The sequence below is a fragment of the Branchiostoma floridae genome, chromosome 2, assembly GCF_000003815.2.
Source record: "Branchiostoma floridae strain S238N-H82 chromosome 2, Bfl_VNyyK, whole genome shotgun sequence".
NCBI lineage: Eukaryota > Metazoa > Chordata > Leptocardii > Amphioxiformes > Branchiostomatidae > Branchiostoma > Branchiostoma floridae.
In genome coordinates, this window is record NC_049980.1 from 11,171,578 (window position 1) to 11,192,499 (window position 20,922).

The 20,922-nt window shown below is 41.8% G+C and overlaps 3 protein-coding genes across 3 annotated transcripts in view; 1 reads left to right on the forward strand and 2 right to left on the reverse strand.

Moving 5' to 3' along the window:
• LOC118404885 (glycine receptor subunit alpha-3-like) overlaps positions 1-4,123 on the reverse strand; it is a 48,206-nt gene extending 44,083 nt beyond the window's left edge. Inside the window, exon 1 of the mRNA XM_035804276.1 lies at positions 3,997-4,123. The gene's annotated coding sequence lies outside the window, so the exon portion shown is untranslated. The remainder of the gene's footprint in view (positions 1-3,996) is intronic.
• A 1,600-nt stretch (positions 4,124-5,723) lies between these two features.
• Positions 5,724-6,608, forward strand: LOC118403724. Its single transcript, XM_035802515.1, has one exon. It carries the CDS (start codon positions 5,724-5,726, stop codon positions 6,606-6,608), a length of 885 nt encoding a protein of 294 aa, XP_035658408.1.
• Positions 6,609-7,934: 1,326 nt separating this feature from the next.
• LOC118403728 (sialin-like) lies at positions 7,935-20,426 on the reverse strand. The gene is made up of 14 exons (XM_035802528.1): positions 20,312-20,426; positions 16,872-16,916; positions 16,006-16,209; positions 15,535-15,657; positions 15,145-15,258; positions 14,942-15,029; positions 14,676-14,762; positions 14,429-14,556; positions 13,816-13,965; positions 13,128-13,261; positions 12,951-13,006; positions 9,739-9,852; positions 9,412-9,539; positions 7,935-8,820 (listed from the first exon to the last, which is right to left on the reverse strand). The coding sequence occupies exons 2-14, from the start codon at positions 16,890-16,892 to the stop codon at positions 8,599-8,601; spliced, it is 1,569 nt and encodes a 522-aa protein (XP_035658421.1). The 5' UTR covers positions 16,893-16,916; positions 20,312-20,426; the 3' UTR covers positions 7,935-8,598.
• Positions 20,427-20,922: the final 496 nt, after the last annotated feature.

Sequence of the window (20,922 nt, forward strand, 5' to 3'; positions counted from 1 at the left end):
GCCGGGGCGTGCGCTGTATCTCCGGAACGCAAGGTACCATTGTGTTGCTATTTGGTACGTGAGTTGTTTGTGGTGTCCTGGTGGTCAGGTTTGATTTTGGGCCTCCTAGTGCTTGAACTTGATACTGTATAGGTTGATCCTGTTTTTGTGTGGTTGGGGCATCCTCCCAATATCTGCTTGGTTTTAAAAACAGATTATGGTTGGGTGTAGAACCATCATCTGGCCTGGGCCACCTTCAATGTATCAGGTTACTTAGTGGCACTGACAGTTTGCCAGATGACGGGAGTGTACAAGATTATATATCTGTTGGTCAGGTATAATTGGAGTTTGCTTATTACTCTTTGTGGTGTTTCTAGAGATGTATAGTACTGAGTTTTAAGTTTCGGTACAAGTTCCTTTACCCTGTTGGCAATCATGGTTGAACTTGAACTTAAACAGAAGAAGATGCAATTTTCTAATGTGGAGGAGAACTGTATAGAGTGTGGGCATAAGAGAAAGGTATGTGTATGATTTGTCCTGTGTTTCTTTTTGTTTCTTTGGTAATGCCATTTCCATACTGTATACAGGTAATTTGTTGTTTTGGGCTAGTCATATTCGCTTGGTTTTTGGGCCTGCTTAATCTATGGTACAGGCAGGGTTAAGTGGTGGAGGCTTAGCTTTGTTCTGTTTTAAATTCAGTATCGTTGGTTGCATTATGTCGCGGCAAATATATGATGAAATTCCCCTTCTAAGCAACTGCTCATTGGTTTGCGGGGATGTTTGCTGGGTGTTTGCTCTGACTACAACAGCTTCTGAACTTTTCAAAGCTTCCATTGCCAGTAGTCTGTGTAACACAAACTCCGCTGTCCAGGGCTGTAACTGGCCCCTCCCCGCGGGCCGGCGGATGTTTGGCGGGCTGCTATAAGCGAGATTTAATCAGGCTACATTGCCAGCAGCTTGCCATCTATAAATGGGATTGACAAGGACATTTTTCATAGTAAATTATGCTGTTAAATTTGGCTTAGATACTACAGGAGATTTAGGTTTGGGTTGGATGGATTGAATGAAAATATCATACCACCCTGGGGACTAACTGTTGCTGCTGCATGGGGGCTACCACTATTCATATTGTCTAATGTCTATGGAACTACAGATAAAAGTATCATTGGTCAAATTATGCAAGTAACATTCCGATGTCAAGTGAATAACACCCCAGAAATAAATCTTTAATGAATATCATTGGAAGAACACAAACCAAGGAGACTTAGCAGCTGCATTAGGTCAGTACATTGAAATAGGAAGATATTAGTATATCATGTGACAGAGTAACTACATGTGCATGGGCCATCTGAGACAAAAAAAGGTAGCGTCTCAACAACTTCAAAGCACTGTGGTTGGTTACATACTTAAGAAATCCAAAATAAGTAATGTTCATCCATGTCCAAACTTACAAATTCAGAAAATGGAATTTCAGAGTCAGACTTTTGCATGGTGCACAACCAACACGGTAAAAAGCTCATTTTTCCAACCACGTACCACAGACAAAAAGGCAAAAATACCCAATAGGTCTACAGAAACCCAATACATTTCATGCAGGCCTGAGGTCTACGAACTCTTGTTTTTTTCTGTTTTTGCTTTTGGACACACGAGGACAATGTGGCACTGCACTCAAGTTAGAAATTATTATCTCCATGGAAAATGGAGATATAGTTTTGCGTGTGTTTGTCTGTTTGTGTGTGTGTGTGTGTCTGCGTGTTTGTGTTTCCGGATATTTGTGGTCAGCATAACTCAAGAACCTCTGATTGGATTGCCACGATATTTGGTATATAGGTAGGTGTTAGGAAGACGAAGGTCACGGTCAATTTTGGGCCCCCCTGGTATGTGACCTTGGTTCTGCAGCAGATATTACACTTTTTGTATCTTTTGACCTGGATGTGGTATGGTCTTGATCTTTTGGTGGCAGATAGCTTGTGACGTAAGTACTAGGTGGCGTATGCTTGGGTCCCCTAGCAGGTTGCTCTGGAACAGCAGGGGTGTTTTCTCAAAATCTTCTAAGGAGGATAACTGGACACGGGAATGACAAATTTAGATGATATTTGGTATGTAGGTAGCTTTGACAGAGATGTACATGATCAAGTGCAAATTATGGCACTGGCAGACTCGCAAACTGGCAGTTAATTTGCATAATTAATGAGGAAAATCTATATTTGTAGTGTTTGCCATGGTGGGACTCAAATGCCTGTCATATATGTAGTTTGTGGCTGGTGGAACATTAAAAGATATCAATTATGCAAATATGTCCCTAATTTGCATAATTAATGTTAAAGTGCTATCATTCTTCTAAATGGTAAATGATTACACAATCAACATTTTGACTAGTGTAAGTAATCTAAAAGTGTACATAACCAAGTATAGATTATGTAACTTTTACATAATCAGACTATTTCATGGAGATATGAGGTCTCCGAACTCTTGTTTTAACAGTGCCACATACAAAGTACAGACAGAAGCTAAACGTTGTGTTTTACCTCCCCGACAAAAGTCAGGTACCTATTTTTACCCCTGAGTGGAATGAGGCCTATCCTAAGAGCACAATGTCAGGCCATTGCGAGTATCGAACCCGGTACCTCTAGATTCCAGGTCCAACACTCTACCAGTTACACCACCAACGATACCACATACATCTTGTATACAAGACAAGTAAGACAAATACTTGATACCAGAAATACCCAGTGCAACACTCAAGCTTTCAATCAGTTGGGTTCAAGCTTTCAATCAGTTGGGTATGTCCCAACTTTCTTTAGTGTTGGTTAGGTCATGATCTGTAATAAGGTCTCATTCATGAGTTTTTCTTCCCATAGACTTCTATATTATGTGTTTTAGATGGGCGCGTTCATAATGAAGTTACTTGAAATATATTGATATTATTCATTCTTTGTTGAGCACATTTACCCTTCATCATGTAAAAAAAATCCCAACAACGTCTTGACATTCAGTCTATTTTTTATGACAATTACAAAATGCAGTTAGCCAAGCTCTTCCCACTGACGTCATCATCGCCGCAGGGCGTGTTGCTTAGTTACAAGCCGAACACAATGGACACGACTATTTGAGCTTGCACTTATTTGGCTTTCTTGATTGTGAAGGAACGAAATTCGCAAAGCAAAATGCAGTGGGAAAAATGAAGACCAGAGACTTAGACTTTAGTGGGAACCGAGACATTTTCGTCTTAAACTTATTGTTTAAGTGTGCACCCTTACACTGCCAGGGGTGTAAATGTGACCTTTATGTAAATTTGATATGGGGGAACGTTTAGGTAAAAGTATGTGAAAGGGAAATGTTTTGTGAAATTATAAAATGTGAATAACACACAATTGCAAAATAGTCCCTAGATATTGGAGGGAAATCTTTAAATAACAGAAAAGGGGGCGTTGTCACAGACAACTATACAATGAGCAAATAGGGCAAGGGCATGTAAGTATGTCAAAAGTTCAGATTGAGGTTGGATGTTTATCATTTCATGCTTCACATTTCCCTAACATCTCAATGTGTCCCTTTCACATTTATTTTCACTGCAGTCGCATCTTGAAGCATTTCTAGAGGTTTCTCCGTTAAATTCACATAAAAATCGCATTTACACCTTTGGCAGTGTTACATAGGTCAAGGAGGTTGGTTTTTAACCTCCTTGCATAGGTCAAGCTATTTGAGAAACAGCGCATTATCATTTTACAGGCACCTGCAGACACAGGTGCGAACTAGTTACTGGGAGCATTTTGAAAGCTACACTGCCATTCATTTCATACATTAATCTTTTGTGGGACTGTGAGAGGTTGTGCCATAAACGGAGTTGAAAAGCAAATTAGACGCGTGCAGAGTTTCTTCCTTTATTCACAGATTGCTTGAACTGTTTCTGAATTCAGCTGGCAAGAAAATTGAGAAAATGCAGCTATTCGTACCTTAATAGCATGTGTCACATCACCTACGCCAGAAAATATAGTTTAAAGAATGTTTACGTACCGATGTAGGGTGAAATGTCAGGAATTCGAAAGGTGCCCCCAAAGAATTGAAGTATTCTGGAACACAATGTTACACCTGTACCATGTACAGGGCGGTGCGAATCAATGGACAAAACAGCAGAAGTGGTTAAACAACATTCCTTAATTACAGCAACTCTGTATCTTTGATTGATTGATTGATTCTATTTTGCACTTTAAACAAGCATGGTGTTTAAAAAACACAGGCGAGGAAAGGTTACAATGGAATAATTGTTTGTTTTACTGTTTTATATATATACCTCTGCTGTCATAGACACCATTTATCTCGGATGTGGGCTGTCTGTGCCTTGACAGTATATGAATGAGTGAATGAACGTAATTGCACGGCAGTTGTACACGGTGCAATTCTAACAAAACGTTTTTGTAGTAGGTGCAGTGGTTTTATTGAGGTAGTGTAAGTACTAGCCCAGATAATATTGCAATATGTTAAGTAGGGGTATATCAAGCTATAGTAAAGAGTCATAAATATTTTACGAGATAGGCAGTTTGCAACTTTTCTTATGATACCAATATTCTTAGAAATTTTCTTACAAATGATGTCAATGTGAAACTTCCACGTGAGTTTTTCATCTATAACGACTCCTAGAAACCGTGCGTTACTTACCTGTTTAATGGGTTTATTATCTATGTGTATCTTTGCCATTTCTTTACTGTATTTCTTATTTTGTTTCGTAGAAATCTGTAACAAAGTAGGCAGCAAGAGGCTTCCACGGAAACCACCACGTGACCCTGATCCAGTAGATGACATTCAAGTGTCGATTGCACGACGGGCTACCCTTCGTTCGTCCACTAAAGATGTTCAAACTGCCCAGACCCAGCTTAAAAAGACTTACGATAGATGCGAAGAAGACAGAATCATCAAGACACTCCGGACTTTTGAAGCAAGCTCAGCCCCAGAGCATCTAAGAGCATGGAAGCTAGTGCGCGAGCTGCCTGGCAAAAGATCTGGTGTGATCTTCATCCAGGGAGAAGACAGACTCAATGCCTGGAAAAATCACTTCTCCAAGCTCCTTAACAATGAAGTCCCTCAGTCCAGCTCCACTGGAGTTTCAATCACTCCAGTGTTTGATACTAACTACAACATTAGCTGTGATCCCTTCACTCAGGGTGAAGTTGACTTAGCTCTGAAACAAATGAAAGCCGGAAAAGCCCCGGGTCTGGATGGGCTGCCGTTGGAATTGTGGCGACTTGCCAAGACTAGGCAGTTTCTTACCAAGTTTTGCAACCAAACTCTCTCTGGAAACAGACCTGATGAGTGGGGATTGTCGGGTATAGTCCCAGTCCCAAAGAAGGGTAATCTTACCCTGCCCGACAACTATAGGGGCATATCCCTCGCCCAGATAGCTGCAAAAGTGTACAACCGACTTCTGCTCAACAGAATTAGGCCAGTCGTTGACAAGCTCCTACGCCCCAACCAGAACGGCTTTCGTCCGTCACGATCAACGTCAGCCCAAATCCTGGCTCTACGCCGAATTGTCGAGGAGGTACAGAACCATCAAAAAGAGGCAGTGCTCATTTTCATCGACTTCAAAAAGGCGTTTGATTCGATTAACCGTACCACAATGTTCAAGATCCTTGCGGCTTATGGTGTGCCCGCGCCTATAGTCGACGCCATCAGGGTAATGTACGCCGACACCATCGCTACAGTCCTCACCCCTCAAGGTGAAACTGACACCTTCAACATCAATAATGGTGTCCTGCAGGGTGATCCCCTGGCTCCATCTCTTCATCGTTGCATTGGATTATGCACTGCGCAAGGCTGTCAATACCAACGACGGCCTCACTCTGAGGAGAAGACAGAGCTCCCGTCACCCAGCTGTGGTTTTGCCGGATTTAGACTTTGCGGACGATATCTGCCTGTTTGAAGACACAATCCGTGCCGCGCAAGACTTTCTGCACCGTGTAGAGTCTGCAACCCAGGAGATTGGTCTATTCCTAAATGCGTCTAAGACCATGGTCATGCACATTAACCCTCCTGTTGACCCCCAGGTCTTAAAAGCAAGAGATGGAACTGTTATAGAGCAAGTCAGCGACTTCAAGTATCTTGGCAGCTTCTCCAATACAGCCTACGATGTCAGTCACCGAATCGGGCTAGCATGGGGGGCATCCCACTCCCTCAGAAAGGTGTGGAAGGCTCCAATTCAAAATGCCACCAAGATCAAAGTCTTCAGATCGAGTGTTGAGTCCATTCTGCTCTACGGTTCAGATTCATGGTCCTTAACCAAAACCCTTTGCAAGAAACTTGACGGGAACTATACCCGGCTCCTTCGTACCACCTTGAATGTTGACTGGAAGAGTCATACCACCAACACACAACTCTACAATGGCCTGCCACGGATTACCAGAGTCATCCGCGACCGACGCCTGGCCCTTGCCGGTCATGTGATGCGCCACGACGAGATGGCCGGAAGGGTTCTGCTCTGGCGGCCTGACGACAAGAGAAGACGTGGCAGACCATCCCTGACTCTTAAGAGGGTGATTGAGGAGGATGTTGGCCTCCAAGACGGAGACCTCCTGTCTGTCATGCGGGACAGAGCCGCCTGGAGGAACTTTATTGTGTCACCGGAAGGATGACCTGAACTGAACTGAACTGAACTGATTTCTTATTTCTTCTTGTGAAAATTATGAAATTTGTTTTGCCTATATTTAGGGATAGCTTAAATCTGACTTAAACCACTGATTTAATTTGCAGAGTTCATTGTTAATTGTTGAAATGAGTGTATCAAAGTTTTTATGCGACATAAAAAGATTGGTGTCGTCTGCAAATAGTAAAGCGACAAATTTGTCTGATATGGGGATGAGGGGATAAACAGTCTACCCGATGAGACAGAAAATCCCCATGAAGAGCCTCCAGTGCATGAAGGTACAAACATCAAAAACCAACCTGCTCACTCTGATGAGCACACTGGCGCCGAAAACACAGACAGACAACCGTTTCAGGACAACCCCAACCAACCTCTAGGCATGCCACAGGATTGTGATGACGCAGTTATCGGAGACAGGGATGTAGGACAGATGGAGAGTGAACCCGCCCTTTCTGTGAAAGAGCAACTAGACCTGACTAATGAGGACACCGACAACAGCAGGGAGGAAAATCAGTCCTTCGAAAATCTACAGAACCCAGCTGCTCGTAAGTTTCAACAGCTATGTCGCCTTCAAAATAAATAAATCATTATCACATTACAAACTAACAATGATGTTACTAGCAAACAACAGAAAGCCCACCAACGATATATCTGACAAGTCCTTTTGTGGATGACGGCCCTTTATTTGTGAACGGCATTTAATGCGCGCAACTTTCGTCAATGGGTACCTGAATTCGGTTGGGGGTGGAAAGGCAATGGAAGGAGATGGTTTGGCTCCACCGTCCAATACGGTGCCCTAGATACGTTCACTAACACCCCACTGCCCTAAGGTCTAAGAAAGGCTACGGGACTGCCTTCACATTTACTGAGCGTGTACGTATTGTAAAGGTATATCATGCGACTCTTCTTTTTTATCTATCTTTTAGTGGGCCAAGATAATTCACCAAGAGGTGAGGACCATACTGATGGACCGGGGGCTGAACACGTTCACGAACGGCCCCAGTGGGTGAAAGGTGGGGACTTGATAGACGAAGGTGAGTCACCGTTCGATCTCATCTTGAAATCAAGACTGTTTCAAACACAATAGAGATTTTCTTTGAAGACGATGGCATTCTTTTATGAGTATGTCAAATATGACAGAATTGACGTTAATTTGTGTATTATTGACATTACTAATAGATTCGAAATGTATAACTACAAGCTACGATACGATAGAACTTTGTGATATGTCAGAACTGTATACTACGCAATTCCCCGATACAAGTTTGACATCATTTAACACAAAGTTTTAAGAAATAATATCAAATGACCTTCATTCCAAACATATAATTAGCATTTAATTCAGTATTCACAAATAATGAATATCATCACTTTGCCTTCTTCAGTTTATATTTGCTTCAGGAGTCGTATGATACTACTAATCTATTGAAATCTCTCTACTTATTGGGCTACATTCAATTTACAATAAAAGGCATTGAAGAACAAATCAAACACCTATAGCTATGTGTGACCTCTTTGGTCTATTTGGGAAAGACGAAAAGGTATATATATATATATATATATATATATATATATATATATATACATCCTTTGTTCACACCATTCTCCTAAAACGTAAATAGCATGAAGCAATGCATGCATTGTGACAAATATGGGACACCAAGAGAACTATGGTTAGTAGATATGACTCCAAACCCAACACTGTAATGGTTTGTACACACCAAGAGAGAACTATGGTTAGTAGATATGACTCCAAACCCAACACTGTAATGGTTTGTACACACCAAGAGAGAACTATGGTTAGTAGATATGACTCCAAACCCAACACTGTAATGGTTTGTACACACCAAGAGAGAACTATCATGGTTAGTAGATATGACTCCAAACCCAACCTTGTAATGGTTTGTACATATTATAGTATGATAGCAAAGATAGTTACTTACACAGTAGCAACCTAAAGCTATCTATGTTGGTATAATCTAAATCAATACAGCATTTTCTTTAGTTTCGTCGTTGTGCCTCTGGTTTCTGGTACTTGAGACGTCCTCAAGGAAGATGACATCTTGATCTGCACTACTTTTATCTGGCGCCTGTGCCCAAGGTTGAATGTCTGTGCGCAAAAACAGGAGCACGACAATCCCTCCGAAGACGTATATCGATGCGCCAATCCAGAAGATGTTCATCCAAGCCTCTCGAGTTTGCTGTAAGGAAAGGATTTCAGATATGAACTAGAACCAAGTAGAACGTCCAGAACTTCAGATAGCAAAACTGGAACTTCTGGTGTAGTGCCATAACAAGCTGCTAGGGATCATTTCAGGGTTTTATCAAGACCTACCAACATATCATATATCAAGACAATCCTTCCAGGCCTTCTCGAATTATATGTAACGCTAGTTCACCTTTATCCGCGGGGTATCCTATATTCGTTGCTTTTGAAATATTGTATTTTGGGGTATCAAGTCTACAAACGGTGGTTTCAAATTGCAACATTTTGATAACATTGCAATTTGAAACCACAGCCCGTCAACTTGATATTCCTGAATACGTTGTGTTTAAAAACAACGGATATAGGTTACCCCTGGATAAAGGTGAGCAAGCGTTATGCTGTTAATCCACATGCGCACACACGTACACACACACACACACACATTAAAAAACGGTACCAAAAACATTACCTTCTTTGCAAAGCGAAGTTAATGAATGTTGAGAAATGGGAACAGCAAAAAATGAATTTCATATAATGAGAATTCCATATAAATGAACCATTTTTGCAAGGCTGTGACGTCACTTACATTGTTGTTGGTCATAGCACCAATGATTTCGGGCGCAATGAATCCTGGGATGGACCCGAACACGTTGGTGATGCCGAACAGTATGCCTCCGAACCGCGGGGCGATTTCAATGTGACAGATCTTAAACCCTGCACAAAACGGAAGCGGTGTTGGATTCATGATCAACGAGTAGCAAGAAAAAAGCGTGAAGCATTTATTCAAGACACAGAACTGTAGCAACTTAGTAAATCAAAGACAGTGGTATTAATCTATACTTGTCTGTCAGAAGTTTCAATAAATCGATTGATATGACCCTGAGTGTGCAGTGGCATATCTGCGCATGCTCACCTGGTGTTGACAGTCCACCAAAGCCTGCTGACAGAGCCAACATCGCCACTGCGGCTGCGCGGTCACACCCCACAAATCCAGAGATAATCAGAAAGATGGCGGGAAGGAACTGACCTATTCAACATAATGAAAATAGCGTTACATTCAAGGTCGGAATGATGATGCCATTTTCTATAAGAGTGACATACATGGGTGATAGCATTAGGGCATAACGGGAGGGGGCCATACTTCGACAGGGGTCCAAATTTCGACAGGTTTTAAAAATCATTGTTACGGAGAAATGCATAGATGCCTGCACATGAGAAATACACTAGCTGTAGACTAAGCCTTGTTGTAAATAACTACAAAGACGGGGTATGTGTCGAAGTTAGCAAGTCCCACAGATAACGATTGAAAAACTTGCACAAGTTTGACGCCTTCCGTGCAAGTTGACGAGCGAACGTATCGAGACCATGGCCCGGGAAACTCTTGAATTATTCTTCGCAAAATACGACATGTGAAAAAATACCACCACACATAGAAATGATGTTTATTAGCCTTCCGAAAAATAATACCTGTGTTCTGTTCTGCCTTTAACTGGGTTGGATAAACGGAGATAAAATGATGCCAGGGGATCCGCAGGTCAATCCGCCATGCAAATTGATGGTGGTCGATTATAGTTCAGGGCCTAAAACTTCAAGATTTTTTTCCTGGTCAAATGGGTAGAAATCCTGGCAGTTCTGAGGTGGGTGTGACAGGGGAGGGTTTCTACTTTGTGATTAGGGCCAAAAAGCTGAGTTTGTGTGGTTTTCAGGGGGTATAAAGTTGGGACTTTTTTGTCCTAGCACATGGCCTCCTCACTGGGTTGTGGTGCGGTTTTGAGGTCATGGGTCAATCTTTCAGTTTCCCGGAAGTTCTCACCGTTAGATTCATGCCGAAATGTGGTTTTTCGGATAGCTGAGATGTCGGGCTTTCATATGAGGGTATGTTTGTGTGCCAGTAACGTCAGATAGTTGAGTTACTAACAGTTGCTTTCTCCTCTTTTTTTGTATAGGAACCCATTGTTTAGAGGCTGCAAATTGAATCACCTGCGGATACCCTGAAGTGTTCCAGGTATCACCCTGCCCTCCCCCTTTTTAGCTATTTTGGGGCTGAATACACCTCCATATGTGTGAAATATGGTCCCAGGGGACATGCCATGCTAAATTTGTTGAGAATTTCCTATATTTTAGCTGTTTTTATTTCACTGGTGTGCTAAAGGGCACTGCTTATAATGGAAATTGCCATTGGTGTAAAATGACTTGAGAGGGAGGATGGACTCTAGAGTCTATCACTCTTCCATTTGACCTGTATTCTATTGGCAATTGCGAAAGTAATTTATGAATAGTCCAAAAGAGTTCGGTTGGACTTGAACCACGTTACTTGGCAACGTCCCAGGGGAGGAGCCGCGAAAGCGGTCCAGCTCATGGATACAGGAGGTGTGTTTCTATGCCCCATTATCTTGTGTTTTGCTAACTTTTTGGGGATGTTAGCATGATGTTAGCATGTGGCAGGTACCATGACAGCATACCAGAGTCTGTCAGTGCCATTTTCAGCACAAAAGATTAAGAAAGTGGTGTGTGCATTGAGTGAAATTGGCTTTGACCTACTTTTATTAAATGCCCAGCACACACCTTCTGAAAGTCCCTACAAAGCCTCTGAAACAACACTTCATGACCAAATTTCAGGTCTCTGTCATTGTAGAGGCAGTCTCTGTGTGTCAGAGTGACTAGCTTTTGGCATTTCTTGGCCTACATATGCCAGGTTTCTTGAAAACAGCTCTTGATATATATGCCCTGCCCCCCCCCCCCCCCCCTCAGACTCTGATGGCAGCCATGATACCTGTTATAAAAGTGAGTCCCAGGGGAGTATAAATCATTGAAATTCTTTCATACTTTGGATAATATGTGACAACCCCTGTCTCCATTGTATGATAAAACTTTTTTTGTAAAAATCTGAACTTGGGCTCTGTGAAGGGGATCCGCAGGTCAATCCGCCATGCAAATTGATGGTGGTCGATTATAGTTCAGGGCCTAAAACTTCAAGATTTTTTTCCTGGTCAAATGGGTAGAAATCCTGGCAGTTCTGAGGTGGGTGTGACAGGGGAGGGTTTCTACTTTGTGATTAGGGCCAAAAAGCTGAGTTTGTGTGGTTTTCAGGGGGTATAAAGTTGGGACTTTTTTGTCCTAGCACATGGCCTCCTCACTGGGTTGTGGTGCGGTTTTGAGGTCATGGGTCAATCTTTCAGTTTCCCGGAAGTTCTCACCGTTAGATTCATGCCGAAATGTGGTTTTTCGGATAGCTGAGATGTCGGGCTTTCATATGAGGGTATGTTTGTGTGCCAGTAACGTCAGATAGTTGAGTTACTAACAGTTGCTTTCTCCTCTTTTTTTGTATAGGAACCCATTGTTTAGAGGCTGCAAATTGAATCACCTGCGGATACCCGCCACAATGTTCAACCAGTCGGGGCCCCGCCATTTTACTATCACGCACAAAGGCGGGCGAGCGATGCTCAACACGTTGAACTCAGTCAACCCGTCCGTAGAGTGACAAACATTCAAGAAAAATCGATCCCTACCGACTAAAAAATCCTGTAGCCATTGCTGCTGCCAAAAGACAGGATGAAAAGGCAATCAAGAAAGCCGAAAAGGGAAAATGCCATCACAGTCCAACGTAACAATGCGCTGCCGTTTTGCGGCAAGTTGGTCTCACCGTGAGAGGTAAACGTTTTAACACACCGTATTTGAATAAGTCGTGTAATACAAAATATGACCCATATTTGGTACAAAAAAATTATAATGAAAACTTTTAGTACTATTCTATTTGCATAAGTTGTTTAAAAATGCACGGCGATGGTCTGGTTGTTACTATGTCGGAGTTTGGACCCCTTTTTTGTGTTGGAACGTTCTGCTAGGACGCAAGCCGAAAACCTGCCGTAAGTTTCGTGCGCTGTCAAAGTACAGTGCGGAACGCTACCGTTAAATGAAATATATATATGTACAGCTTCAATAACAGTTATATGGATGCATACAAGATCTTAACTTGTTTTTGATGAGTTCACTGTAAAATGTACATTGACAAAAGCCATGCGCATCCACTTAGAATGGGTGTCGAAGTATGGCCCCCTCCCGTTACCAGCTTTACCACTTATGCAATCAATTTCGACTTCTCAATTCTCATTATTAGAAACTCACCAAAATCTTCCGACATTAGTGGTTTCAGAAAGAAGAGGATGTTTATACCGAGTTTACTTCAACAGTTGTTGAGTTCATTATCGCATAATGATCAAAACGTTAAGGATGTAAATGAAAATACCCAATGTTTCTTGAATTTTGTTTCAAACGTTACAATTAGAAACTTAGAATACTAACCCATTGACGTCAGTATCCCTTCGGGAGTTCAGTGTGTCCAGGATATCACGTGACCTGATGACGTCAATGATCCAACCTCCAGCAACAGTGAACACCCAGATGGTCAGAGGTGAGAGGGCGGATAGGAGGCCATTCTAGATTAAGACGGGTAACACTGCGTGTAACATTAGACTTCACACTGTCCTCAGTATTAATTACGGCATCAATAACTACTACACTACCCCTGGTACTGAATAAGACATCCAAAAACCGTTACACTGTCCCTGGTACTGAATAAGACATCCAAAAACCGCTACACTGTCCCTAGGCCCTGGTACTGAATAAGACATCATAAACTGCTACACTGTCCCTGGTACTGAATATAACACCAAGAACTGCTACATAGCACTGTCGCTGGTACTGAATAAGACCTCAAGAACTGCTACACTGTCCATGGTACTAAGACACCAAGAACTGCTACACCGTCGCTGGTACTGAATAAGACCTCAAGAACTGCTGCACTGTCCCTAGCACTGAATAAGACCTCAAGAACTGCTACACTGTCCATGGTACTAAGACATCAAGAACTGCTACACTGTCCTTGGTACTGAATAAGACACCAAGAACTGTTACATTGTCCTTGGCAATGAACAAGACATCAAGAACTGCTACACTGTCCTTGGTACTGAATAAGACATCAAGAACTTACCTCTGCAATGTTGAATCCCAAGATGGCGTCCATATAATTAGGGAGGTTCGTCAGCATGGTGTAGTTTCCCCAGTTGTTACAGAAGTGACCAATCAGAAGGCACCACACAACTCTGGATTTGGCAAACTCCAGCCATGGCACCGGGATATCCTACAGAGGAAGATAATTTATCAAAAGTCAAAATTCTGTTTTGCAAACTACACGACACTAGAGACACCTGAATAAATCGTGTGGGTAGAGCCATGGCTTACTGTAGGCCCCACTCAGTGATACGACATTCCGAAACCAGACCAAAAGCAATATCATAATACTGTACCCATTTTCAGGGAAATAACAGCTTACGATTTGACAATCTATTGATAAGGTATCAGAATGTCCCATTGAAGACGAATATCAATAAGACAATGAATTGATGATACATAAGTACGCACGTGACGACAGTGACAAGGTGCCATAGAGCAGGAGGCTATATGATTATCTGCCTTTGTTACAAACATTCTGTCAATTACATGTTGCTACATGCTATGATAGCCATATCTTTGTACCAGTGCTGACACGAAGGGTAGGTGAGTCTACATGATAAGACAATCAGTGAAATGTCTAATCTAGATACCTCTTGTACATTTGTGCCGATAGAACTTTCTATGTACTCTCGTTCTTCTTCGGAGATCCTCGGGTGTTCGGCAGGTGAGTCATGCACTAGTAGCATCCAGGCCACAAACCACACCAGAGCCACAATTCCTGATATGGGCAAACAAATTGTTGCAATTTGGAATTACATGTACACTACTAAGACCACTCTGCCCTGACTATAGTTGGATGTGATGCTGCCATTACCATATAGTTAATATCTTACCCACCTGTGATGTAGAAGACCCAGGGCCAGCCGATCTGGTCTGTAATGTACCCAGAGAGCGCCAGGGCGATCACAGTTCCAACATTCGTGCCTGAAATATATAACGTTAGAATTAAAACTTCTGTCTTTCTGTCACTACATAATCTGATGAATACCAGACTTATCACAATAGAAGGCAATTTATTCTATGTTGCCAACTGCATATCTATGGGTAACTCTTCTCATTACCATGCACTAGTAATTGAAACATATGGGTGTATGGGGCCCTACCGGTGCATGTGATGGACAGCAGTCTGCTCCGTTCGAGAGGCGGTGCCCACTTCCCCCACATGCCGTGATGAGCGGGAAAAATCACGCCCTAAAAACAAGACCAGCCATTGTTCAATGCTGACAGACAATACACTCTTGTGAAAATGCCAACTAGTTGAGAAGCATATATAGGTAATGGAGATCCATACAGATAGGGAGCGTACCTGAAAGAAGCCCATGAAGAACCGCACAAAGAACAGGAACCAGAAATCCACTCTGGCCGCCACGGGAGTCAATAGGGTTAATATTGCACCTATCAGCATGCTTATGCCGTACACCTGTGAAAGTGTAAAGAAAGTTACGATGAAAACAAAACAACGTGAAACATCGCGCAGGTGTCTTTTAAGCATGTGCCAATGTACATAATGATCCACCGAACCGATCGTGAGATAATGTTACAGCTGATATTATCCAACTCTGGGATAGTTTTGAAACCTATCAGGAGCGAGGTGACCCTCCTTTCCTTTGAGGTAAAAATGAATCAAACATACGCTGAGAGCTTAAGCTTTCAACCTTGTGAAGAATGCAGAAGTTATTTTAGGAAAGATCCGTACCTTCTTCCCCCCGAACTTGGTCTCCAGGTACCCCCCTGGCACCTGCATGAAGACGTACCCGTAGAAAAAGGCGCTAAGAATGCGACCTTTCTGCGTCTCGTCCCAGTCAAACTCCCCTTGCTTCTGCAAACCAAAAGTAAGAGAGCGTTCCCTGTTGGCTACGTTAACATTTATCGCAGTGGAATTGTTGTATAACTCGTACTTTCACATCTGGCAAAGTTCCAAACCATGGGAGTGGATATTAACATCCTGATATGTATGTGGGAGAGCTAGAGGTTTTCAAAAAATGTCCTTTTGGACTTATTTCAGACTGAATGTGTTTGGAATTTGGTTTATCAGGTCCAACATCAATTTCACGTTCTTTGGGGAAGTATGATGTGTTTTCGTGGAATATAATGTGAAAAAATGAAGCCTATTGCGTAGTTCCTGCTAATGAGGTTGCAACGGGACAATAAAACAAAGCAATCAAACCGCAGTTTTATTGGCAGGGGTTGATCCGAAGCTGAATTCTCCACAGATACTGGTGGAGCCGTCTGTCCCGTTCCCGTCAGCCTCTGCGGTCCTGATCATGGCGACAATGGCGACACTGATGTTGGAGCGGAGGATGTAGGCGTTCATCATCCCCAGGAAAAACATGGCGGTCAGGACGTAACGGGCTGGCAACCATTCACATGGCTGGGAGGGGATAAAAGACAGTTAAATAGATGTCCGCTGCTCATTTTCAGAAATAAAACATCATTCTGTGCCAGATAGCTGATGTTCGTATTAAAGACCATGTTTTGGTACGTGTGGGTTTACTTGTGACAGGCCGTTGACGATTTTCAGCTTTGACGAAAAAAAATCATGGGCCTGTGTGGGCATGTAGGCGAGATACAAGGGAACCCTTGATGGTTGTTACCAGGCTAACAAGTTACCTAACACAGAAAGTGACATCTGCTGTTGATACAGAAAAATGACGAAATATATGACGGAAGAGGAAGGCTGTATTTTAACCACACCACGTGATGTAGGAAAACCAGCCTGTTAATTTTATCATAAGACTATCAATTACTTTTAGGGAGTAATCTCTCCACTCTGCTCTAAATGCCATTGACTGACCTGACTAACTATCAAAGGTCATTAGTACCGCTGCAGTTCCCTTATCACGGTGCAAACGTGAGCTGGAATCTTCACTGACACGGTTTCTAGAAACATTGCATAAAAAAACACCAGACACATCCACAGGTCCGCTAAAGGCATAGCATGGCTATAACCACCACTAGCCTTTACTGCTGAATCCATGCGACTGAATAGCAGGCGTATTATTAAAGCATAACGTCTTAGACTGATGTACATACCTTCTTTTTCACCTTTGCCATCCCGCCTCCCTTGGTAGTAGGTAGCTGGTGACAGATAACAAGTGACCGTAGGTAACATAGTCTGTGACGTAGGTCTGGTATATGTTGGTTGTTCTGTGGTGTGTGACGTTGTGGTTATATCATATTATGATTACATTACATTATGTTAAATCTATGAAGTTTGTTAAATCTACCTTTATATGTCCTCATGTGTGAAGTTCAATACTGAAGACGTAGACAGGTATAGTTGTTCCCTTCGCCAAGAAGGGTATGTTTTCTGTTATATGGGTCTACGGTGGGTCAACAGCATATAACTTTGTGAAGAAATTGTGGATGGAACTTTCTGATTTTTTTGTATGTGCGTAGCGGTTGTGGAAAGGAAGGTTAAGGTCAAAAATGATTTACCTGGCATTTCCCTACGGTACTGCAGGGAGCTTTGTAGTTTTTGAGCGCTTGTTTGTGGACAGAAAACTCAAGATGCTGCTGGGGTATCTTCACGATATTTGTCAGGTGTGTAGCGGTTGTAAAGAGGAAGGTCAAGTGTGAAAATGGTTTACCTGGCTTTTACGTACAGTGCTGTAGCGGGCTTTGTATGTTAGTGCGTTTGTCTGTATCCAAAATAACTCGAGATGTTGTTGATGGATATCAATGATATTTGGTAGATGGGTAGGGGTGGCAAAAAAGAAAGGTCAAGTTCTATAATGGGTTTCCTAGCGGCAACTTGCTAGCGGCGCTTTAAAGTTGGAGGTCAAATTTTCTGCAAATGACAGGTTCGTGATGTTTAAGTGGTCTATTAGTCTCGGCACAAGGAGTAAGTGGTGTCGTTCTTTGGTTCGTTCGTCCATTCGCTACCAAGTCAAAACATGTACTTTATGAATAGACCATGTATACCATCTATTCTGGTTAACGTAATATAAACCTATGTCGTGCAATTCCTGAGTATGCTTTTTATTCAAAGTAAACTCATTTATCTAACAAAATACATGTATCAAGATAACACTAAAACTAAAGTGCTAGAGAGCTCATTAATTAAAATGTATCATTTATCAAATGATACATGCATAATTTCTGTTAAACATCAATTGCCTGTGTTTGAAATATGCATGTTATATCTAACATGTTGGATTCTATTCTGCTCGTGATTTTTTACTTACTCTGCCATGTTTGCTTTCATTTCTAACACACATGAAAAGCGTACAATATTTATAATCATAGGTAATTTATTGAAAAAGGGCAAGCTTTAAAATCTACAAACATTTACAGCGGAGTGTGTTTAACGTTATATTGTCCGGTCCGCACGAACGTATTCCCATGCCCGCGACGTTGCCGTGACGTAGGTAAACCATTATGTCATGTTATAACATGAAAATTGCGAAACTGGTAAGTCAGCTGATTTGTCTTTACTCTTTTGATCCAGGCGCCGCAAGTCCGTGTCCCCTGTGACGAATCTTGATAGAAGCGTTCGTTCCATGGATCGTTTGGTTTGGATAAATCGTTTCGTAGGTCAATGTAACGTAGCGCTTCTTATAGCCCCGATAAACGTCGATGACGGAATCAAGTCAAAATGGATGAGCGGTCTAAATAAGGTGCTGTGTTTATGTGTTCATGTCGCAGTCAGTTTCCGAAGGCGTGAGTTCGATCCCCGCTTGGAACGAAGTGTTTTTTCTTTGATTAACAAATCCCACGGAATATCTTTTGATAGAAAATAGACCAATTCAAGTTTAGCTGCCCTCTTTTGATGTGCTTTTGTTTAACATCCAGGCTTTTAAATACGCACTTGCCAGTTTTTCCAAAGCTTTCTTGCTTCATAAGCTTGCTTCAAAACCTTCCTGGCTTCACCAAAAAACATTAAAATTTAAAGTGACGTAGGTTGAAACAGAACACAATGTTTCTTTACCGGCGAGTCCAAAGTCTATTTCTACGTTTTCTCAGTCAACCAGCAGATTATCAAAATTGTCATATTTGACACAAAATTCACTTATCTTCACAAGAAAAAAAGGTTTTCCACTACAGATTACAGGCACACAGCATACACGTACTGAGGTTAAATACACAGCTCAGCCCTTGCCCCAATCAACCTTACTTATTTTTAAGTCATCTTCTAATGCCCATCAAATGACAACTAGTTCATCTGTAGTCGCAGTTTCACATCTTACATACATACATCGCATCCCATCATAATGTACTTCTCAGCTAGCCACCAATAAAAATCCTTTTCATTAAGGCGAAAATGGCAGCTTTTTTTCAGAAGCACTTGTTTCTTCCCATAGACTTCTATGTTATGTGTTTTAAATGGGCGCGTTCATAATGAAGTTATTTGAAATATATTGATATTATTCATTCTTTGTTCATCATGTAAAAAAAATTCCCAACAACGTCTTGACATTCAGTCTATTTTTTATGACAATTACAAAATGCAGTTAGCCAAACTCTTCTCACTGACGTCATCATCGCCGCAGGGCGTGTTGCTTAGTTGGACACGACTGTTTGAGCTTCCTTATTCGGCTTTCTTGATTGTGAAGGAACAAAGTTCGCAAAGCAAAATGCAGTGGGAAAAAGGAAGACCAGAGACTTAGACTTTAGTGGGAACCGAGACATTGTCGTCTTCAACTTATTCTTTAAGTGTGCACCCTTACACTGCCAGGGGCGTAAATGTGACCTTTATGTAAATTGATATGGGGGAGCGTTTAGGTAAACATGTAACAAAATGTGACTTCGTCAAAAGTATTTGAAAGGGAAATGTTTTGTGAAATTATAGAATTTGAATAACACACAATTGCAAAATAGTCCCTAGATATTGGAGGGAAATCTTTAAATGATAGAAAAGGGGGCGTTGTCGCAGACAACTATACAATGAGCAAATAGGGCTTAAGGGCATGTAAGTATGTCAAAAGTTCAGATTGAGGTTGGATGTTTATCTGCTTCACATTTCATGCTTCACATTTCCCTAACATCTCAATGTGTCCCTTTCACATTTATTTTCACTGCAGTCGTATCTTGAAGCATTTCTAGAGGTTTCTCCGTTAAATTCACATAAAAATCGCATTTACACCCTTGGCAGTGTTACATAGGTCAAGGAGGTTGGTTTTTAACCTCCTTGCATAGGTCAAGCTATTTGAGAAACAGCACATTATCATTTTACAGGCATAGATACAGGTGCGAACTAACGTTAGTTGCTGGGAGCATTTTGAAAGCTACACTGCCATTCATTTCATACATTAATCTTTTATGGGGCTGTGAGAGGCTGTGCCATAAACGGAATTGAAAAGCAAACTACACGCGTGCAGAGTTTCTTCCTTTAGTCACAGATTGCTTGAACTGTTTATTCATTTGCCTCTGAATTCAGCTGGCACGGAAATTGAGAAAATGCAGTTATTCATAACTTAATAGCATGTGTCACATCACCTACAGAAAATTTAGTTTAAAGAATGTTTACGTACCGATGTAGGGTGAAATGTCAGGAATTCGAAAGCTGCCCCCAAAGAATTGAAGTCTTCTGGAGCACAATGTTACACCTGTATCATGTACAGGGCGGTGCGAATCAATGGACAAAACAGCAGAAGTGGTTGAACAACATTCCACATTACAACGACTCATGTCCTGATGGAGGAGACCAGGCAGAAGAAAGGGAAGATCTATATTTATAAATGAGCTGCCAAGCACATCTGGTCTGATTATATCAGCACCCACGAGGCTCAGGAAAAAACCGGCAGATTTGAGATTAAGAAGTGTGTTCAGTTGAGACACGGCGAAGAGGGTATGTGACAGTACAGAATAAAGATCTGTTTCTCGGTCATGGCAACCATTGAGCGTCTGTGATAATTCTCTACTGGAGTACAATCAGTCCCGTCTCCACTTCTTTACATCTGGAGTACTGGATATCACCTTTCCTTTTTTTCCCTTCGCCAAGAAGGATATATATGTTTTCGGTTATCGTGGGTCTATAGCATATATAGCATGGGTCAAAAGCATATAACTCGAGAAATTATAAATGGACCTCGGTGATTTTTGGTAGGTTTATAGCGGCTGTGGAAAGAAATACCACGTTCGA